The sequence below is a fragment of the Chrysochloris asiatica genome, unplaced genomic scaffold, assembly GCF_000296735.1.
Source record: "Chrysochloris asiatica unplaced genomic scaffold, ChrAsi1.0 scaffold00034, whole genome shotgun sequence".
NCBI classification, from domain to species: domain Eukaryota; kingdom Metazoa; phylum Chordata; class Mammalia; order Afrosoricida; family Chrysochloridae; genus Chrysochloris; species Chrysochloris asiatica.
Window position 1 is genome coordinate 14,198,688 of NW_006408552.1, and position 20,734 is coordinate 14,219,421.

General features: G+C 45.5%; 1 protein-coding gene across 2 annotated transcripts; it reads right to left on the reverse strand.

The window, feature by feature from the left end:
* Positions 1 to 1,506: 1,506 nt before the first annotated feature.
* KDELR2 (KDEL (Lys-Asp-Glu-Leu) endoplasmic reticulum protein retention receptor 2) lies at positions 1,507 to 20,273 on the reverse strand. 2 transcript variants are annotated; one of them, XM_006859764.1, is made up of 5 exons: positions 20,025 to 20,273; positions 8,894 to 8,994; positions 5,156 to 5,314; positions 3,682 to 3,934; positions 1,507 to 1,973 (listed from the first exon to the last, which is right to left on the reverse strand). In XM_006859764.1, exons 1-5 carry the CDS (start codon positions 20,113 to 20,115, stop codon positions 1,939 to 1,941), a joined length of 639 nt encoding a protein of 212 aa, XP_006859826.1. In that variant the 5' UTR covers positions 20,116 to 20,273; the 3' UTR covers positions 1,507 to 1,938. The 2 variants fall into 2 exon arrangements, with proteins under 2 accessions (XP_006859826.1, XP_006859827.1); XM_006859765.1 differs by lacking the exon at positions 3,682 to 3,934 and having other exon boundaries at positions 1,577 to 1,973.
* Between the last annotated feature and the right edge of the window lie 461 nt (positions 20,274 to 20,734).

Below are 20,734 nucleotides of genomic sequence, written 5' to 3' on the forward strand. Positions count from 1 at the left end.
AGGGGGTTGCCCCCGCCCCCCAACTCAGGTGCCCTCCATTCTGGTTGATCACAAATATGGTGGTGTCCTAAGCCCATGTCATTTTGACTTGGGCAGAGTAACTAAGACGGGCATCTGTCAGGCGGTGGCTGAGGGTTCAGATCCTGGCGCTGGAAATGGTATTTTCCACTGAAGGTTCCCAGCTTGGGCTTCATGTACATGCGCAGGAACAGGTTTCCAATCCCAGTCCCCCCACCCCCCTACACTGGGCTGCAAGCAGTCGGCTCCACTTATTTAGACTCAGAATGTTCCAAGGAGAATGAAAGCAGATGACAGAAATGAAACCAAGGCTGGGAGCTGCTAGAAAGGGCGCTATGCTGACATGGATGAACAAAGTAAAGAGGCGGGGATGGGGCAGGGGGAGCCGAGGGAGGGAGCGAAATCCGAGAAGTTAAGCTGTGCAGGCCCGCTGCCAATGGAGGAAGATGTGCAGATGTTCGAGATACAAATAAGACCCATCCAGGTCGCTTACTCCTCAAGCTACTTTACAACAGGAAGCTTATGTCCTCCTTGTCATAAGCATTGCTTAGTATACAACACTTTCACCTTATGGTGCATCACATAGAAACAAAGCCATATACTTTTGAATAAACCAAAAAAAAAAAAAAAAAGTAGCAAATTATTATCATGGTAAAATCAAGAGAGAGAGAAAAAAGAAAAAAGTCTGCTATTTCCACAAAACACAAACAGTTTTACAGATAAAGTGGACCTTCAATGTTTGCTCTACAGAGCTCTTGTTGCCAAATGAAAAACAAAAGATATCCCAACATAGGCTATTATACAAGCCTAATTCATTAACCAGGACCATTGATTCTCTGTTGAAGAAAATGTTTATTTAGGATGGTAACACAAGAAAAACCATGCAAGAGTTCATTGGGAAAAAACAAAAACAAAACACAAACACAAAATTAGAAAATTAAAAAAAACGAGGGAGAGAGAGACAAAGAATGGTAATTGGTATTGCCAGTTAGGGGAGAAAAAAATCGTTATCTAATTTTACTCCCCGAAGTGATCAGCCAAATGGTTTGAATCTGAGCAGAGGCGTGGTGACGGATTCTCTTGGAAACCTGAATGTGATAGGGGAGGACTTGGAGCCCACTCTTCAGAGGGGGATATGTGCGTGGGTCCTGTATCCAAAATATCCACACTGACAGCCCTCTATCCACACCTGGAGGATATGTAGCCTGGAGCCCCTAACCATGGAGGTCTTTCGGCAGTCTCGAAGGGAGACTTCTCAGCAGGGGAGGGGGGCAGGCACCTTTGGTGACCCTTAAAAAAAGTCCAGATTTCATGCCAGAATTGCAAGCCACTTTACCAGCCTTAACTGTAGTGTTGTGACGTCCAAGGCAGGGCTGTCCACGCCAGGTGGTGATCAAGGTGAACATGCCCACCAAACTGAACATAGTATCTCAGACTTCAAACAAACAGAACCCATTTTTTGGAAAAAATAAATAAAGTGGAATGCAAGTTTGATAGATGGAAGAATATATAATCTACCAACAGTCAGGAGTACAGGTTTCATTACAGACAAAGAATCAACAATCTCAAAGAAGTTTTTTAAATTCAAAAAAAAAAAAGGTTTTGCACTTATTCCTCACAAAATCGTCACTTTTTGGAAATGACCCCAATGGAAGCTACATATTGAATGTATTAATACAGCATTGAGTTTCTTTGTGTAAAAAAATCTTTGTACATAGTAATAAAAAAAGATAAGGCAAGATGCATCAAAACCGAAACCCTTGAATTCTTTTCCTCTGAGTTTTTCCAGAGCTGCTGATGACCGTGTGCAATAGAGGGCGACGTTTCTCATCTTCCGTATCAAGCATCTTACACCTTTGCTGCGGGAAGAATTCTGTCCGAGCACCCTGAGGGACAGATGCTGGCGATGGGCTTTGGCACTTACGCTGGCAAACTGAGCTTCTTTCCCTTGAGCACTAGAATTGGCCAGAAAGACAGGGTGAGAGAACAGAAGGTCACTAATGTGTACCAGTCACAGTTGTAAAAGGGCGGCTTGCTTCCTCTTTGCAGACAAGACTCCCGAGTCAAGAGTCAAGTGTAACAGGCAGAGCACCAGGCAAAGCAACAGCCACGGGGGCTTTGATATCCATAAACAAAGCCTTCAGAAATATAGACATAGGTCATAGGATTGGTGACATTGTATCTTGAAGGGAGTCAGCACAAGTGGAGGGTGGTCCAGGAGTCACCAGACCCACAGACAATGCCATGGGCCTACCGCCTGGTATTTTCTGAGTGTGCCTAGATGCCACGGCCATTGGACTTTCAACAATTGATCTGAAAGCATCACCCAATCCATGGTAACTTTTTGTCCTCCAATCAATATATACTTAAAACATATCTGTTTTTATATAGGAAAGTCTAAGAAATTTTGAACATTTGAAAAAAAAAGAAAAAGAAAATGTGTATGTCCCTTTAACCAGCAATTCCATAATCGGAATTTTACTCAACGGGTTTGAGAGGATCCTCAGTGCCCTAAAATCTGTATCCATAAATTTGGGTGCACATACATGAATATGCATTACTTTCTGGGCAAGAATCATGGTTTTCATTTTATGTTATGATATCCATATGTCCTGTGTTCATATAAATGCAAAAATACGCAAATGAAAGGATGCTGATTTTTAAGCCCTAGATTTTAATAGCAGCAAATCAGCAAGTCTGAATACCCACAAATCAATGTAAAAACTAAAGCTACAACAAGGGGAAAATAGGACTTAGACAAGGGTAAGTAAAAAAGAAATGCTATAAAATTGTAAAATCCTTTATTAATCAAAAATATCCAAATGTGAAGCTATTGTTTCTCAACAGAGCCTCCATCTAGGTCTTTAGACTTCTAACGGTAGGGTTTCTTCTCTCTAACCCTTCCCCAAAGATTTCTGCAGTCTTTGATTTATACCACATCAAAACAGTGCTTTTGGTATTTCCAGGTACTCAAGTTGTGTTTCTAGAGTTTGGGAAACAAAAACCCTGAAGGGTCACGGACAGGACTGTAGTGCAGATGGGGTGAGGTTTCCCAACAGCAATCTGAAAGGACAGCACTTACTACTCTCAAAGAACAGGTGCATTGTTGTGATGGAAAAAAATTCCTGGCCTTTTCCTCAACAATGCAGTTTTCAATTTAAAACCTCTTCTTTATAAGCCCGCAGGATTGTCTGTGTCCTCAGAAAATCTACGAAGATGACCCCTTTGGAATCTCAGAAAACAGTCCCCATAACCTTCTGAGCTGACGTCTCAGCCTTGAATTGAATTGGCCCAGCACATCCCCTTGGAAGCCACTGTTTTGACTGGACTTTTTTAAACGGCACCCTAATAAGACTAAGACAAGTTTCTTATTGAGAGGACTTCTCTGCAGCCATCCACTGATCGCAGAGACATGTTTAAACATGTTTTGTTTGGAATAAACCTACCCATGTATGAACTGGAGCCCTAATTAGCAGTACTTTTTGACTTACCCTTGTATTCCAAAAGATTGGAACCTGAATCAGAATTGTATTGGACTGCTCATAAAGCACTTTTCTAAAGCCAGTTTCAGATGAGGACTGTGTTGGACAGGAACGGAGCAAGCAATTCTCAAAAAGAGCAGGTGACTCTGGGAAGGGAGCAAGCAGCTTTGGCCCCACATACCTTTTGTAATGTACAGATAGAAGAAGTCGCAGTAGAGAATGGTTTGGACTACGCCGGCCACCACGGCAATGAGGTCAAAGAAGCCCTCGAAGTAGAAGCGCCATATCCAGTTGACGAGATACAGTGCACGGTAGAGGCCCAGGAAGAACAGGTAGTGGGTGGTGATAGTCTCCGCCTCCCCAGTCTTGCTGATCATAAAGAGTTGTGGCAGGATCGCCACAGATTCCAGGTAGATGGAGAAGGTCCACAGAATCTGGAAGGCAGATGGCAGGCTCCAGTCAGATGCCAGGGCTCACCGTGGATTCACAGCAAAGACTAGCTTTAGGGGCCTTGTGGTACATCAGACAAGCAGCAAGGTACCTGGGCAGCTTAGCGATTTAATAAACCACAAAGATGTAAGCAACATTTCTGTGGAGTGGGCAATGCCAAGGGCAAACTGGGAGAATGGGACACCTCTACCTCTTTTCAGTCTTCATGATTTTGTCTCTGGACCATTTTGTACACATCTGTATATGGATGTTGCTCCTTGTTCCATCTGTTCCACTCGGATTCTGAGGTCTGGAGTCATTCCCACTTGTGGCCGGGCTCAGCTACAATATCATCTAAGTTCTTTCTACCCTTTCGTTGCTGTCTCCCTCACAAACCTCCATCTGTCTTGCCTTCCCAGGCTATCTGTATCTTCTCATTGTTTTTCTTACTCTTTACGACTTTGTAGTTGTTGTTGAGTGCCATCAAATCAGTTCTGACTCATAGTGAACCTATATGGGGTTTTTGAGGAGCAGCTGTTGGATTTGAACCACCAGACTTGTGGTTAACAGTCCAGTGCTAATCCTACAGCTTCTAACCAGGACTCCTTTATGACTTTGTTGTTGTTGCTTAGTGCCACTGAGTCAGTTCAGACTCATTGTGACTCTGTATAGGGTTTCCAAGGAGTGGCTGGTGGATTTGAACCATAACCTTGTAGTACAAACTGACCTTGCGGTCCAGTGCTTATCTTATTTCACTACAAGATGGTGAAATCAAAGGGCGAAGAAGCTGTGACTATGCAAACTCCCTGGCCCAAATGGATTTGTATTGATTCACACTTATGACAACCAGGAGAAATGGGCCCCATGTTTACAGAGTACAGCTCATGACAGAGAGAGGAAAGGGGCATAGGAGCCTCCCCCCTCCCCCCAAAGTTGAGGAGTGCAGCAGGGCTGCTTCAGATGCCCAAACACAGAGAGGAGACAGAACTTGGGTCACAGCAGGGAAAAGACCAGGGTCCCATGTGATACCTCAGAACTCAAGATAATGACAAACAGGTTCAAGTGCCTGTATTAAAGAAAGCTTGCTCATGGTTTTGTTAATACCAACTAGTGAATGCTGCATCAGAAGTCTGCCAAACAACTAACGAAGATGACTACCCCTAGGCATCTGCAAACAGGTCTATTTCAGGCACCAGAGCTGGCCACTATGTGGCCTCTTCACAAACCTCGAGCGGGGAGAAGTCATGGTTGACTAGAAACGAGAGGCCTCCCACAGGGACCACCAGAAACTCCACTCGGAAGGTGTCATGGTTCCCATCGTAGGTGGCCTTGAACTTCATGTAGATCAGGTACACGGTGGCATAGGAGCAAGCAATGTAGATGAGCTGGAGGTAAAGCAAACACACCAGGTCATCAAGACCGCACAGCTATCTTGACTCCCTCAACCCAAACTAAGCCCACTGCTGTGGTGGCAATTTGCACTCAGAGCGACCCTGCAGGGCAGAGTCGGGTCACAATGAGGAGTGGCTAGTAGGTTCCAACTGCTAAGCTTTTGGTTAGCAGTCCAATGCTAACCCACTGCACCACCAGGACTCCTTCCAACGCCCCAGCCTGGCTACACACTCCATCAGGTTCTCAGAAAGGAGAAATGCCTTATTGTTCCTACTGTAGTTTTTTTTTTTTTTTTTTTGGGAGGGGGGGCATGGGGTGTGTTTAAAATCTCCATGTAATGAAATTCACTTTAGGGGTATACAGTTGAGTCAATCTAGACACAGAACAGTCCCATCACCCTAAGAGTCTCTTGGCTGCCTGTTTACCCCCTGATCTTTCCTCAACCCTAAGGCTCTGCCTTCTCCAAAATGCCACCTGAACGGAATCGCGCAGATGGCCTTTGGAGCTGGACTTCTCTCAGCAGAACGTTCACGTATTCTAAATGTGCTGCATTTCACTGCTGAGTAGCAGCCTGCTATGTAACTGCACCGTGGCTTCCTTATCCATTCAAATGCTAAAGGGCCTTTGAGGGGCTGAGGGGTGATGATGAACCTTGCATACAGATAGTTGGGTGAATGTAAGTTTTCATTTCCCTTGGGTCAGTTCCTAGGAGTGAGGCTGGGTACATCTAACTTTATAAGAAACTTCCAATGAAGTATACTTTACATCTCAGTTTCAATTCTTAGCATAAAGAATTTTTTTTTTAAGTACAAAACTCAACTCAGCTAAAAAAAAAAAAAAAAAGAAAAACTCATTGCAACGAGCTTCTTTCCAACATGAAAAGATTTCCTAGCTGGAGGTTTTCTAAAGAAGGTCAGCAGCATACTTCATGTACACCTTTGCAATGATAGTTGTTATTTAAATTGTGTTGCTGTAACGTGGGACATTCAGGTTTCTGCTTACAAAGAGAATGATTGTGTGTACCAATCAATTCAGCTGCTCACACAAAATTAACTTAGGTGTCCTTTCACATTCAGAAGGTCTGACACGATGTACTCGTTGGCCTTAAGGAAAAGTCTGATGTTTTGAAAAAGCACAAAATAGCAGGCCAAGCCCGAGTAGAGAGAATGGGGACTATGCTAATGAATAGGGAGGGTCCTTGCCCAGCTGCTGCTTCTCCTCAAGAAAGACAATTTGCAAATCTTTGTTAGGAAAACATTTGGGCAAATGACTTAACAGGAAAATGAGAATAAGCTTCAAGCCCTCATATGCTTAAAAAAACCAAGAAGATTCAACTATCCATGAGACTCTGTCTCATAGCTGTTGTTGTTGTTGTTGTCAAGTGCCATCGAGTCAGTTCCGACCCATAGCGACCCTGTACAGGGTTTCCGAGGGTGTAAATCTTTACGGGAGTAGAAAGCCTCATCTTTCTCCCGCGGAGCGGCTGGTAGTTTCGAACTGCTGACCTTAAGGTTCGCAGCCTGATTCGTAACCACTACGCTACCAAAACTCCTTAAAGTCGTATTTACAGATGAACTGTCAACACGGGATTAAATTGTTGGCTCATATCCATATCCCAGAGAATGACAAACTGACAAAGCAAACAAAAAACCAAGGAATATTAATGTCTTATTCTGCTAGAGTAATTCTCGCCCCAAGTACATGTACAGGCAAGTCTCGTTTTATTCAGCCTCACTTCATTGCACTCTGCAGATATCACCTTTCTAAAAAAACATCAATTGAAGATTTGTGGCAATCCTGCATGCAGCAAGTCGACAGGCGCCATTGTTCCAACAGCGTGCTTGCTTGGTGTCTGTGTCCCATTTTGGTCATTCTCACAGCATTTCAGACTTTTGTGTAGTTATTGCACACTTCATAGACAGCAGTCCAATGCAAACAGCACCTTTATCTGCACTAGGGAAACACACAAATGTGTGCTACTTGCATGATTGTGATCTTTGATTTATTGTGATGGTCTGGAGCCAAACTCGCAGCATCTCCAAGGTCTGACTATATATATGCGTAGGAATAAAACGGCATATATTCTGTATGTATAAACAATGGACACACATCCATAGACACACTAAGTTCCCTCCATGCACACCATGGCTAGAGGTCAGTCAGGAGCACCCAGCTAGCGTCTGCTCAGATCCATCCAGGACCTTTTAGCAGATGCTGGGAGACAGTAACAAGGCTGCCTTTCTCCTCTTCCCACTGTGTGGCTCATAAAGGAAAAAACACGAGCACAGCACACTCAGCTCCCACTGCTCTGATTCACTGCGACGTGACCTTGGAAACGAAGCAAGCAAGCAAAGGGGCTCCTCTGAAAACTAGGCCTAACAGCTGCAGTCTTACCCAATGAGGAAACTAGCAGAGGCCAAGCCATTTCTTAACTTCTGTGCTCCCATCACATAGTGATGAAGAACAGAACAAGAAGGAACTGGAGTTTGCTTTTCAGGAATGACCGTGGCCTCCAACATGGCTTTGTCTTCTTGGACCTGTGTTTAGATAAATGCTTCTGAGCAGAAGAGTGTTGGGAGAGTAGTTTTAAACACCCTGCTAACTGGCTTCAGCTTCCATCATACTACTTTAGGTGTGACAATAAGCCAAGGGTATCTAGTATATGGGTGGGCCCATGGTTGCTCCATCCATATCTGTAGCTTATCAGTGTTACAATGACATATCCCGAGAGCCCCCATCCGTCCTTCAGTGCACTTCTCACAACTGCAAACAGCCCTCTAGCATCACAAGGACCCGTCTGCTCTCCTCCGCCTGCTTGCTTTCTGCCAGGCCCTCCAGGAACACACGCATCAATGACTGCGTGAGGAAGCAGAGGCTCCCAGCCCACGACTGCCCCAGTGGAAGCTGAGATGTCAGGTGGTACATACAGATTTCATATGTGAACAGTTAGCTACATGTTTATTTTAACGTGAGTTAAGAGGGATGCTAAAGTTGTCATGGATACTAATGCTTAGGGTACAGTAGGAGTTTTTTACTTGGCAAAATTGGATGATTAGGTAAGTTACAGTGACCTGACTGTGCCAAAAATAATATGGGTGGCACATACAGCAGTGGCAGGAAAACGGGCTGAGTGAAAAATAAAGGACTAAGGGGGATGCCAACACACACCGTTCCTCACACAGCGTCAGACACAGCACCAACAGGAGTCCAGGCTCACTACCTCATTATGGACTGACCTGCCGTGAGGAGATGGCAAATCCCCACAGCCTCAAAAATCTAATCATCACCCCTCTTTCTCACAGGGTTAGTAAGAGCTTTAATAGATTTATCCATAAGAAAGGTAAGATTTTTAAAAAATCTCTGAGTTCAAATTACCTTAACTAGATGCTATTCTACAACAAAAAAAAATATGCTTACTGGTGGGTCCCTATTAGCTGTGCAAGGTGATCTAAAAGTTAAGGAAGGGCCAGCAAATTTAGACATCACTCTTGGAGGATTTTCATTATAAACACACCTGATGCCCCATCTGTGAACTACAGATAAAATGCAGCTTATTGGATGCCATACCATACCTTCATGGATGTGTTATACAATGAAATAAAGGAAGTAAAGAGATCCAGGTAACGCGTTGTGAAGACCAGTGCAAACAGAAGCTGGCTTTTCCCAGAAATACCTAGAGAAGAAGCAGAGACACGTTGTTAGAGAAACCCTGGAGGGCTTGCCCACCTCTGCAGGTGACAAGGACAGTGGAGACGCCAGGGTTGCAGGCAGATGTCTGGAAGGGACTCTCAGTAAGGATGAATGGCTATGGGTTTTCTTTCCCTTAACATTCCAGCACATGCTCTTTTACAGGCTCCAACAACGTGGCTATCTTGCTATGATGGGTGGTGACTATAAGGAAATGCCCTACCACGCCACACCTCTGATAGGTCAAGGCATATAACATTCCAAATGAATATACTTCTCAAACTTGTCACCTGAAGTAGGAATGAATTTATTCAGCAGTTCTGCTGTTGATTAAGCATTGTAGTTTGTCTATTCTCTTCAGCCATCTCCTATGAGCTTTAAATCCATACCTCCACGGAGCTGACTCTCTGAGGACTCAGGTGGAGGGACTGAGGGCCACCCAGACAGGGCAGTCTGACTAGCAACACTCCTGAGAGTGGCATGGTCTCCCTCGGTGAAGGCCTTGCCCAGGACAACATTTACTTGGCTATGTTCAGATTTTGAAAAACCTGTATCTTAACAGCTATCACACAACCACCCTCATATTAAGAGAAAGGCATTCCTGGATGCTATGACAAGAAGAAAGGAGACCTGGTGGCACAAAGAGTTAGGCACACCGCTCCTCCATCAAAAGGCTGGGCAATCTGAACCCACCAGTGGCTCCATGAGAGAAAAGGTCTGGGAATCCGTTTCCCTAAATTTGACAGGGTAAGAAACTCTACAGGGCAGTTCTAAGTTCTAGTCTGTCACATGATGTCACAATAAGAGGGTGGGAACCAGAAACAACCTTGACACTGTGTTTCTACCTCCAGTTACCACCACCACCCCCTCCTACCAGCCCTGGTGTTGTGTATCCAGACCCAGTCAGAAAACTTAAGAAGTTCGAACTGTACACAACTTCTCTAGCACTTCTATGTGGCCAAATATTTATGTGACAAAGGACAATAACTATGGGGTTCAGATGGTGGCGATGGAAGGAATCCATTCAGAAAGGTTAAGGATGATTAAATGTGAACAGAAAAAGCACTGAATCTTGGGCCCCCTCTTCTCCAAGGCACACCTCACACCACCAGGCATCTTTGTAAGGCATTTTTAACACGCCACTAACAGACATCCACTGCACCTCAATCAGCAGTACATCCGGGAACCAAGAAAAGCAGTGTTTTTCAGTGCAGCCTGTGGAATCAAACAGCCTGAAGAGCAGAATGTTAGTGGCTAAGAATAAACACCTGCAGCTTCCACCTATTCTCAAATCACATCAAGTTGATTCCAACTCACAGTGACCCCAGAGGTAAAAGAACTGCCCCATAGGGTTTCCAAAGCTGTCATCTTTACAGAAGCAGACAGTGTCATCTTTCTCCTGGGGAGCAGCTAGTGGGTTTGAACTGCTAACCTTTCAGTTAGCAGTTGAGCTCTTAACAACTGTACCACCAGGACTTCTCAGCCTACTCCCCAAAGACCCCTAAACAGAAAGTGAAGAAGTTTACACTATCCGTCCAAATGGGATGTCATCAGCAGTAACCAATTTCAAGGGTCAAAGGAAGAGATCCAGACAGGAATCCTGTTCCCAGTAACAGGGAACTTCGTTTTTCTATCAAAAATTAGTGTCTTAAAGGAAAAAGACTGAGGCCACTCGGTCATAGTGGCAGAAAAAACAAGATGGGGGGGAGGGTGGGGACAGGGCACATCTAACATCTGTTGAAGCCTTGGAATGAAGTATCTAGTCCTGTTCTACAGTTTCAATTAAAAAAAATAATAATAATACACCAAACCTGTGGTCAAATTTCATTTTAAAACTCTGGAAGCCAAGCAGGTTTGACATTTCCTCCTCATTTAGTGGTATACACATGTTGGGCTGCTAACCCCAAGGACAGTAGTTCAAATCCACCAGCTACTTAGAGGGAGAAAGATGAGACTGTCTGTTCCCATAAAGATTCACAGTTTTGGAAATCCTAAGCAGGGTTGCTGTGAGTCAGAACCAACCTAACAGCACACAATAACAATATTAAAAGTCAGGACTTTTACTACTCCCCTGAGACCCAAAGGAGCCCTGGTGGTGCAGTGGGCTAAGGTCAGCAGTTTGAACCCACCAGCGCTCTGGGGGAGAAAAATGAGGCAGTCTGCTTCCAAACAGATGCATAGCCTTGGAAACCCTAAGGGGCAGTCCTACTCTGTCCAAAGGGTCACTATGAGTCACCTCAATGTCAATGGATTTGAGACCCAAGTGGTGTATCCCCTCCTCAAGGAGGTCACCTGTGAAGACTCCCTCCCTTGGTGCTACTTATCCCTTCCAGGCTGCTGCCCTGGCCCATCACAGCCTGTGTCAAAATGCACTGTGCCCAACTGCTGGCCTGGCCCCTCACCCCCAGACCCAAGCTCTGGGCACGGTTGGACAACATTCCACTTTGCATTCTCTGTGCTGACCTCAGGACCTGGCACACAGCAGCACTGCTGAATGAATGCATGAGTGGACAAAAGAAACCTGGATCCACCTCACTTTCCAGTCACAGGTACATTCTCATTGGATGGTGTGTAGGGATAGTACTCATAAAGAATCTCCAAGTGACCCTGTGTCCCTCTGCTCTAGAGGTGGGAATGTGGTTAACCCACAGGGTGGTGGCCTGTGGCATCCACACAGGAAACATCATGCCAAAGTCGGAGGCCATTTCACAAGTCCACACAGTTCTGGCTGGGACCCCTGCTCAGCATGCTTTTCCATTGAGAGCAGAATGACTGGGTCTGGTCTCACTGCTGTCGAACTGATTCTGACTCACAGAAGTCCTACGGGACAGAGCAGACTGCCACATCTGTCTCCCACAGAGCAGCTGGTGGGTTTGAACTGCTGTCCCTTTGGTTAGCAGCTGAATGCTTAACCACTGTGCCATTAGGGCTCCGCACCTTCCAGGTGAAGAAGGAATACCTGGTACCAAGCCAAAGAGGTTTCCTGGTCAGTCTGAGACCAAAGCATGCCAAGGCTGCCAGCTAACTGGTACACACAGAAAACATCATAAATGTTTCCGGCACTCTCGCCCCAAATCCAAAGCACCAGACACCCACGTTTCAGAGTCTCACTTGCCAAACGGGAAATCCATAGCTGTATAACATCATTCTTATCTTTTCCCCCTGGGCCACATTAAGTTTAATCGAAGTCCACAACTGTACACTCCAGGCTACCTCGCTTAGTTCCCAGTAGTTCACGCAATATTTCAAATGACACAGCTTCCCATGGATTTGTTCTGCCCCGGTAATAGTAGGGACACCACCAAGCCCTCCGGCCAGACCCCACAACTGAAATAATCTGCAAGGTACCGCCTCTCCCCCATATTCCCCTCAGGACACAGTCTCAAAGGATCTGGATGGACATGCTCCACAAACTGCTCCCTGGAAGCTGGAATCCCAAAGTCAGGTTTTCACACCAAACATTCTGGAAACAACAGGGTCTTAGTTCAAACTGAGCCATGTAACTCATGGGATAAGCCTGAGCCCTTACACCCTTGACCTCCCTACATCTCACTTACGCACCTATAAAACGGACACAAATCATACCAACTGTGTAGGATCATCGGAAACAGGAAAAAGGCAAGTGCCCTAGACTATGCCACCACCCTGTAAATGCTTAAGTAAAGACTGCTTTCCAGGCACTGTTACAGCGGTAGGTTCAACACTGGACTGGGAACCACACAAGGTCAGCAGTTGAAATCCACCAGCCGCTTTCAGAAACTGTACAGAGTCGATAAGTTGGAACTGACTTGATGGCACACCCCACCACCACCAGGCACAGTTCGGTCATGTTTTTAAAGACGTTTATATGTTTTATTCAAAATTCCAACTGTGCTAAAATACACAGGATAAAACATGAAAGGACTTTAGTAACATCCCTCCTACCTCCACTTTCGGCACCGCTGCTCCAGGCTTTTCCTACATTTCTTTTCTGTGTGTGTGCCCACATCCGTCTCCCCTTCAAGTGGGGCTGTAAACCTGGTATCTTACAATTATTTTAATGTCAAATCCCAGATGCATCTACCCCTGTGAATCCTTGTAGCTCTAGCTCATGCTATAGTTTTCCAAAGTGTGGCTGTATTAAAATTTGTGCAACCACACCATTCGTGGACATCTCAGGTACTGACAATTTTTGTTGTCTGGTAGCGTAGTGGTTACAAGTTGGGCTGCTAACTTCACAGTCGGCAGTTCGAAACTACCAGCAGTTCCGCGGGAGAAAGATGAGGCTTTCTGCTCCCATAAAGATTTACAGCCTCGGAAACCCGGTACAGGGTCACTATGGGTTGAAACCAACTCGACGGCACTTTAACAACAACAATATACTCACTAATGCCTAGGCTAGGAGTCCTGGTGTGTTGCTGTAGGATAAGCACTTGACCTCAAGGTTGGTTTGAACTGCAAGGTCGTTGGTTCAAACTCACCAGCTCCTTAGAAACAGGGTCACTTTGAGCTTGAACCGACTCAACGGCACACAACATATACTACATGAACATCTTTTGTGCCTTCAGAAAGTATTCTGTACTTAATTCAGTACAATAAACAACTTTGTTGTCGTTAAGTGCCGTGGAGTTGGTTTCAACTCAGCGACCCTGTATAGGATTTCTAAGGCTTTTAAATTGTTGTGGAAGCAGAAAGCCTCATCTTTCCCCTGTGGATCGGGCTGGCAGGCTCAAACCATAGACCTTATGGTTCGTAGTCCAGTGCTTATCTTATGGAGTCACTGCACTCCCACAAACACCTTTATTATGCCTAGGTATAGTTTGTTCCGTTATATGGCAATTTTTAGTTTCCAATTCCTTAAGATTGCTGGAATAAAAAACATGAGACATAAAAACTTTTTGATACTGTCACATTTCCCCTAGAATCCTGTGACAATTCACATAGCCACTGAGACTGGATTGTTTCTGTCGCCATCACGTGCTGTCAGCTCAGCTCCGACTCAGTGATACCATCTATGTATGGCAGAAGGCAATACCACCTGGTTCCGCACTATCCAAGACTGGCTGGAAATACCCTTCTCCTCACAGCCTCGCCAACATGAATGCAAATGGTCACTTTTTCTGTTTTGACTTGGACTAGCATACTCTGGATTAATCATTTAATTTAGGGAGAAGCATCATTGTGCAGATAACAGCATCACACTACTGTCTCAATATCCTGTTCTAACTGCTATGGAGGCTGGGCATCCTTTCATGTTTAACTGCCCTTTACTCTTCTGTGATGGGCCATTTTGTTATGAACACTTACCTTCTTCTGTCACTTAGATTTACAGGCATCCCTTGTCTTGATTGTGCTTATACACAGATAGTTTTTCTTTAAAAAATCAAATGGAAGGCTTGTGGCTACCCTGCATTCAGCAAGTCTGTGGGTGCCATTTTTCCAACAGTATGTGCTCCCAAGCTGGCCACTCTCACAATCTTTCACACTTTTTCATCATGCACACTTCAGATTACTCTCTAGGGTAAACAACACCTTTCTCTGCACAGGGAATCAAAAAATATATGGGATTCACTGGATTGTGATCTTCACTTTATTGTGGGGGTCTGGAACCGAACCTGCAATATCTCCGCAGTCTTTTAAGGGAAGCATCAAGAAAGCAGGGCTTTTGTTCTTATTCTCTGGGGGCTCCCCAGCTCTTAGGTTTTCCAGAAATGTTTCCTGAAGGAGTGAATTTATGTTGTCAAGTGTTACACAAAGGAGCCTTGGTAGCGTTGTGGGTTAGGCATTGAGCTGCTAGTACAGGGTTAGAGGTTCAAATCCATCAGCTGCTCGGCAGGGAAAAGATGAGACTGTGCACCCAGTCTCAGAGATCCTACTGGGGGCTTCTGTGAGTCAGAAGTGACTCGATGGCAGTGGATTTTGGAGTGCCACACAGGCTAATTTCTACTCCCTCTTTACAGTTTCTTAAGGCCTTTCCCACTCTAATATTATACAATATATTCTCATTTTGCTTTTTACCCTGTATCTTTCACTTACTTAGAATTTGTTTTTATGGTGTAAAGTAGGGCTGATTTTTCTCCCAGCCACGTATCCAATACCATTCAATGATTCAGAGTGTTATTTTAACCATATTCTAAATCCCTAAATAATCCAACAGATGTTTCACTTGTTTGTTAATCTGAGTGAATACCCAACTTTTAAATGGTTTTCTACTTGCTTTGATATGTAGATGGTATACCCTCCCACCTTCTCTGCTTGAAAAAAACCTTGTGGCAGATGGAATGGATTACCAGTTTGGCAGTTCCAGAAGTAAATTCAGATTAGACTTCAACAAGGCTCTTCTGAGTTCATAAATGAGTAGGGTTCTCGCCAGGCTCATAGTCTGGTCAATGAACAGGCAGGTCATTCACTATCTAGGTCACTAGTAAAGGGTGACCATTTCTTCATAGAAGTCTGTATACAACTTGTCAAATTAGGAAATTAGAGGCGCCTTCCCTGGGATTCCTGCTGTTTCACACCCATAAGGTTTACTGACCACAGCTTGATGCTCTACATGGTTCTTTTCATGTCTTTGTCATTTCAACTCAACTGCAGCTTTCTTCAGAGCAGACACTTCCATAGCTGCAAGCTGCTATTCTGGACAGTGGCTCCAGGGCCTTGTACTTAGTGGGTCATCAGTAAAAATTTGAGAGCAGGATTACTTAAGAGGTTGGCTTGCCCAAGGCCCACAGACTAGCTTCAAGAGTGGGAACTAGAAAAGCAGGACAAAAGCGGCTCCACCTTCTGTTCTCCAGGGCGACAATGAAAAGGTTCAGTTACATGACTCGGGAAGACCCTGTCAGTTCCCATTATCTTTGATGGGATGACAAGTCACAGCAGCTACCAGCGCTACAAGCAAAGGAAAAGACGGTAAGGATGACTGGGGGTCAAGGGTCTCAGGACTTCTACTAGTCATTTACTAACCAGATGCACACAGCCACCGTTAAGCACAGGGAAGTGAGATGGGAATCCCTTCACCTGAAATCCAGGCTCATTTGTCCTGAGCTATCCACGAGCTGCCAAAAGAACCAATAGATCCGTTTTGGAAGAAGTGCAGCCAGAGTGCTCTTTGGAGGCCAACATGGCCAAACTTTGCCTCTCATACTTCAGACATATTTTCAGGAGGGACCAGTCGCTGGAGAAGGATATCATGTTTGGTAAGGTGAAGTGTCAGAGGAAAAGAGGAAGACCCCCAACGAGATGGACTGGCGCAGTGGCAGCATCAATGGACTCAAGCATGGCAACAGTAGTGAGGTTGGCCCAGGATTGGGCAGTGTTTTGTTCTGCTGTGCATAAGGTCGCTATGGGTCGGTACCAACTGGATGGCACCTAACAACAACAACAATCCAAGGGAGTGTTTCGGGAAAGAATAAACTGAACACTTGAGCACACTGAGGCGGCAGCTGCAACGTATGAGAAACTCACACCACCTATACGATACACTCTTCATTGCACTTAGCAGATACTGTCCTGTTTTGTTTTGTTTTTAATTAAACAAATGGAAGGTCTGTGGCCACTCTGAGTTGACAAGCCTTAGTGCCATTTTCCCAACAGCATGTACTCACTTTGTGTCTGTGTCACATGTTGCTCATTCTCACAGTGTTTCCCACTTTCTCATAATGTTGTTGCACACTTCATGAACTACTCAAAACTCGGCGGTCACTGAGTCAGTTCCTCACAGCAGCTCTATAGGACAGAGGCAAACTGCTCCATAGGGTTTCAAAGGCCCTAAATATTTACCGAAAAAGACAGCCTCATCTTTTTCCCAAAGAGTGCCTGGGGGGGGGGGGGGGGGGGGGTTTAAACAGCTGATCTTTCCATTAGGGACCAATGCTTAAATCACTGAGCCACCAGGCTCCCTTCGCAACTTTGCAAGCTACAGTCAGATGTAACCATCACTTTGTTGTGGTGGTCTGGAATCAAGCCTGCAATAGCTCTGAGGTCCGCCTATACATTTGGCAGTCCTCTGTAATGACAAAGGTGGGGTTGTGGGTTATGCGTTGGGCTGCTAACCTCAAGGGCACAGTTCAAACCCACCAACGAACTTTGGGAGAAAGATGAGGCTGTATGCTGTCTTGGGAGAAGCTGTCTTGGGAGCCATTCTCCTTCTGCTGTCTTGGGAGCCCTATAGAGGGTCACTGTGAGTCAGAATTGACCCAATGGCAGTGGGTTTTAGTTTCTGTAATGACAATGGCAGATACAGTCAGGAAAGAATGTGGATTCCAAAAGAGCTAATCCAGGCTGGACTTCTTCTGCCCTCACTTTCAGACAGCCTGTCTCTAACAAGTCAGAAAAACAGAACCTCCAATGTCCTCACCAGCCTGTCCCACCCCTGACCCTAAAGGGGAATGGGCACAATGGTTGACACTGCAGGCACGTTCAAACCTGGGGTCAAAATCCTAAAACGAACCTCAGTACCAATATTTTCAAAGTGAGAAACAAAACCTGGATGCATGTGTCTCCTACTGCAGTTATTTGAGATGCACCTATCAAATTCTTTCTCTTTCAGAAGTCTCTAAACAACTTTTATAATTCAGTATGGAAAAGCAAAGCAGCTAGTCAAATTTAGCATTTCATCTGAGTAAATGGTCTTTGAGGGTTAAGTATTAAGAGGCCAAGAGGAACAAGAATACTCTAAGTATAGGTTAACTACAGAAATCCTTGAAAAACACACAAACTTTTTTTGTGTATGTGAAGTCACTATTCACAAAGTGGAATGTGTAGAATATTGAGCATTGTCTTTGTGGACTATGCAATGCCCACTGAACATGGTATCCCCCAAGACTAATGTCCTGAGTACCCAAGCCCAGCAATGCATTCCTTCAAGGTATTTGCTTAAAGCTAAGAGATCTGCATAACTTTGTCTCCTGTTATGCTGTTAAGTACCCCCTGTAAGTTCTATTATAGTCATGTGTTTATCTGCAACATAGGTAAGTACATATGTAGAAATAGCCTCTCTTCCAAACCTATACAAGGGGACTTCACAAAAAAGTTCATGGAAAAATGTAATGATTGTTCAATTCCATTTTCCACAAACTTTTTGAAGTCCCCTTGTACACATTTGTGGGTATAATCCCGTTCTCCTTCTCACACCTGTTCAGCTTAGGTGCCTATCTACTCATAGATTACTGTTATTACAGGATTGTGTATATAAAGTACTTACCTACACACAAACTTAATAGTATTTACCTATTAATCTCACCTTCTTATTACTTTCACTCAGTATTTTATATTTTCCTAAACTGTCCTAAATGAAAGTTAATATTAAAACAAGCAAGCTAACAATACAGCAAACTCTCATTTTCTCATTATTTAAGTTTTCCTTAAAAATCCTATTTTTGACATAGCACTAGATTCTTCAAAAATCTTAGTTTCGGTACATGTTTAGGGGGCAGCTTACTTCAACACTCAACAACTTGACAGATGAGGGAATTGTACAAAATAGATAAAAGAAGATCAAGATAGTCACGAAGATTTTGGAACAAAACTAAAGATTAAATATAACATTTCTCAATGCAACAACGTAAAGATTACTGGCCTGGCCTCAAACATTGAAACCAAGATGACTTCACCACTTTTGCTACCAAAGTGGGTGGATATTTATTTAGGACCCTCAACTACGAGTTATTGCTTGCCTGTGTTTCAATCCTGGCTCCTCCATGTAACTTACTCACCGCCCTAGAGTCTCAATCCCTGGCTCCATAGAATGGGGGTTAATATTATATACAATAATGGTACACGTGAGTGCTTACATGTCAGCTATAATTGTTGCAATTAATTTGCTGTCATTGGTAATGATCCAACTGGACCTTTCAGAACTTAGATATCAACTGAAAGATCACCTCCCAATCAGTCACTGGTGACAATCCACGGACTTTGTAACATCCACTTTGAGTGCTCAAAGGTCTTTTTTGGTGTGTGTGCTTCTTTTTTTTTTTATCTTCCTTCCTAGACCTCAGCTATGTTCCAGAGTGAGAGACAGAGATGAGGACAGACGGCAAGCAGCAGGGTTAGCAGCAGGGTTAGCAGCAGGGTTAGCAGCAGTGGAGGTGCTACTTTAGATTTGAACACTTTCAGCAATAACTTGGGGAAACTGAATCTCTGAATCTCTCACACCCAAGTGTCCCATGCTTTACTGCCTGGGGGGGGGATTAAGTTATTTCACTGCCCACTGCCAAGGCATCAAAAAGGAATTTTAAGAGAAGAAGGTGTGCTTTCAGAAATTACCGACAGATCTGCCATCCTTAAAACTTTAAGGGTGAGTGGCGTTTTAAACATCTGAGCTGTTATCTGGAAAAACATTTAAGCTTCCCTGCAGGCTTATATGAAATGAGGACTGGGGGGGGGGGGGAAAGGGGGGAAGGGGTAGCCGCTGGCCAGCAACCTGGTGACGTGGGGGATCTACATGGGACCCCAAGAGAACCCAATAGTGGAAGGGGCTCTCAAGAGTTTGACAAACCAGTTTGTTTATCAAAGCAGTATGAATTCGTCACAAATTAACTTAAAAAGCACTCCCCACGCCCCCTTCAGCTGCAGGTTGATCCGAGATCCATGCGCATATGTGAAGTCCCCCAAACAGGCTTGCCCTGACACCCCACCTTAAGCCCATTCCCAGAGGACAGAAGAGCAACGGTCCCAGCCTGCCCGCCTCCCTGCCGGCCTGGCTGCCACGTCAGTCCACTGCCCTGCCCATCCTCCTCCCGCCCGTCCCATTGATTCGCCGGGTCCCTGCACCCTCCGGTCCCCCGACCCAGGACCAGAGCCAGGACCCCGCCCGGGCAAACCCCGCATTCAAGCCGAGGTCGGACCCCCTAGCAATAACTTTGCAGACAGAGCAGGGGCCCTCTCGGTCTGGGGCAGAGCCTTCTCGACGCGGGTCCCGAAGCCCCAACATCCCCCGGCAGGAGGGGGTGTGTCGGGCTGGCAGGGCCCGCGGGTCGCCGGGGGGCGGCTCGGCCCCGAGCCCGAGCCTCCCCGGGGCCTCGCCCGGCCGCTCACCCGCGCAGGAGCGCGTCTTCCAGATCTTCAGCAGCAAGATGACGATGGCCGCCAGGTGGGAGAGGTCCCCGGTCAGCCGGAAGATGTTCATGGCGGCGGCGGCGGTCGGCGCGGCGGCCCCGGGGCTGGAGGCTCAGGCGGCGGCGGCACGGACAGCCCCGGAGAGGAAGCGGCGAAGATGGCGAGAGCTGGCGCGACGTGGCCAGGGACGTGGCCGAACTGCCGGCGCGCGCGCGCGCGGGGCAGCCTGGGAGCGCGGCCCACAGGGCCCCACCTACACCCCGCCCCTTAAAGGGGCCGCGCCGAGAGCAGACGGGTCCTTGAGTACCTCGGCGACTCCCAGGTTTCCGGCGTCTCCTCCGTTGCCAACGATTTCCTTTCATTTTTGAAATGACACTTCCTTATGAGTTATTTTCTTCTTCTTCCACTTCTGCCCTAGGATCAACGCTCTATAGGCTTATCGTATGAAAAGAGTTGTTGTTAAGTGCCATCGAGTCGATTCCGACCCTTAGCGACCCTGTATAGGGTTTCCAAGGAGAAGCTGGTTCAAACGACCTTTGCAGTTCAAACGACTTTGCAGTCTGACACATTAGCCCACAGAGCCACACTGTTAAGTCAATACCAGATATTCTTCCAGGAGGAAGTTCCTTTCGGATCATGTGCTCAGAATAATACTCCAAGGGATTCTGTCAACCTGTGAGGAAGATTTT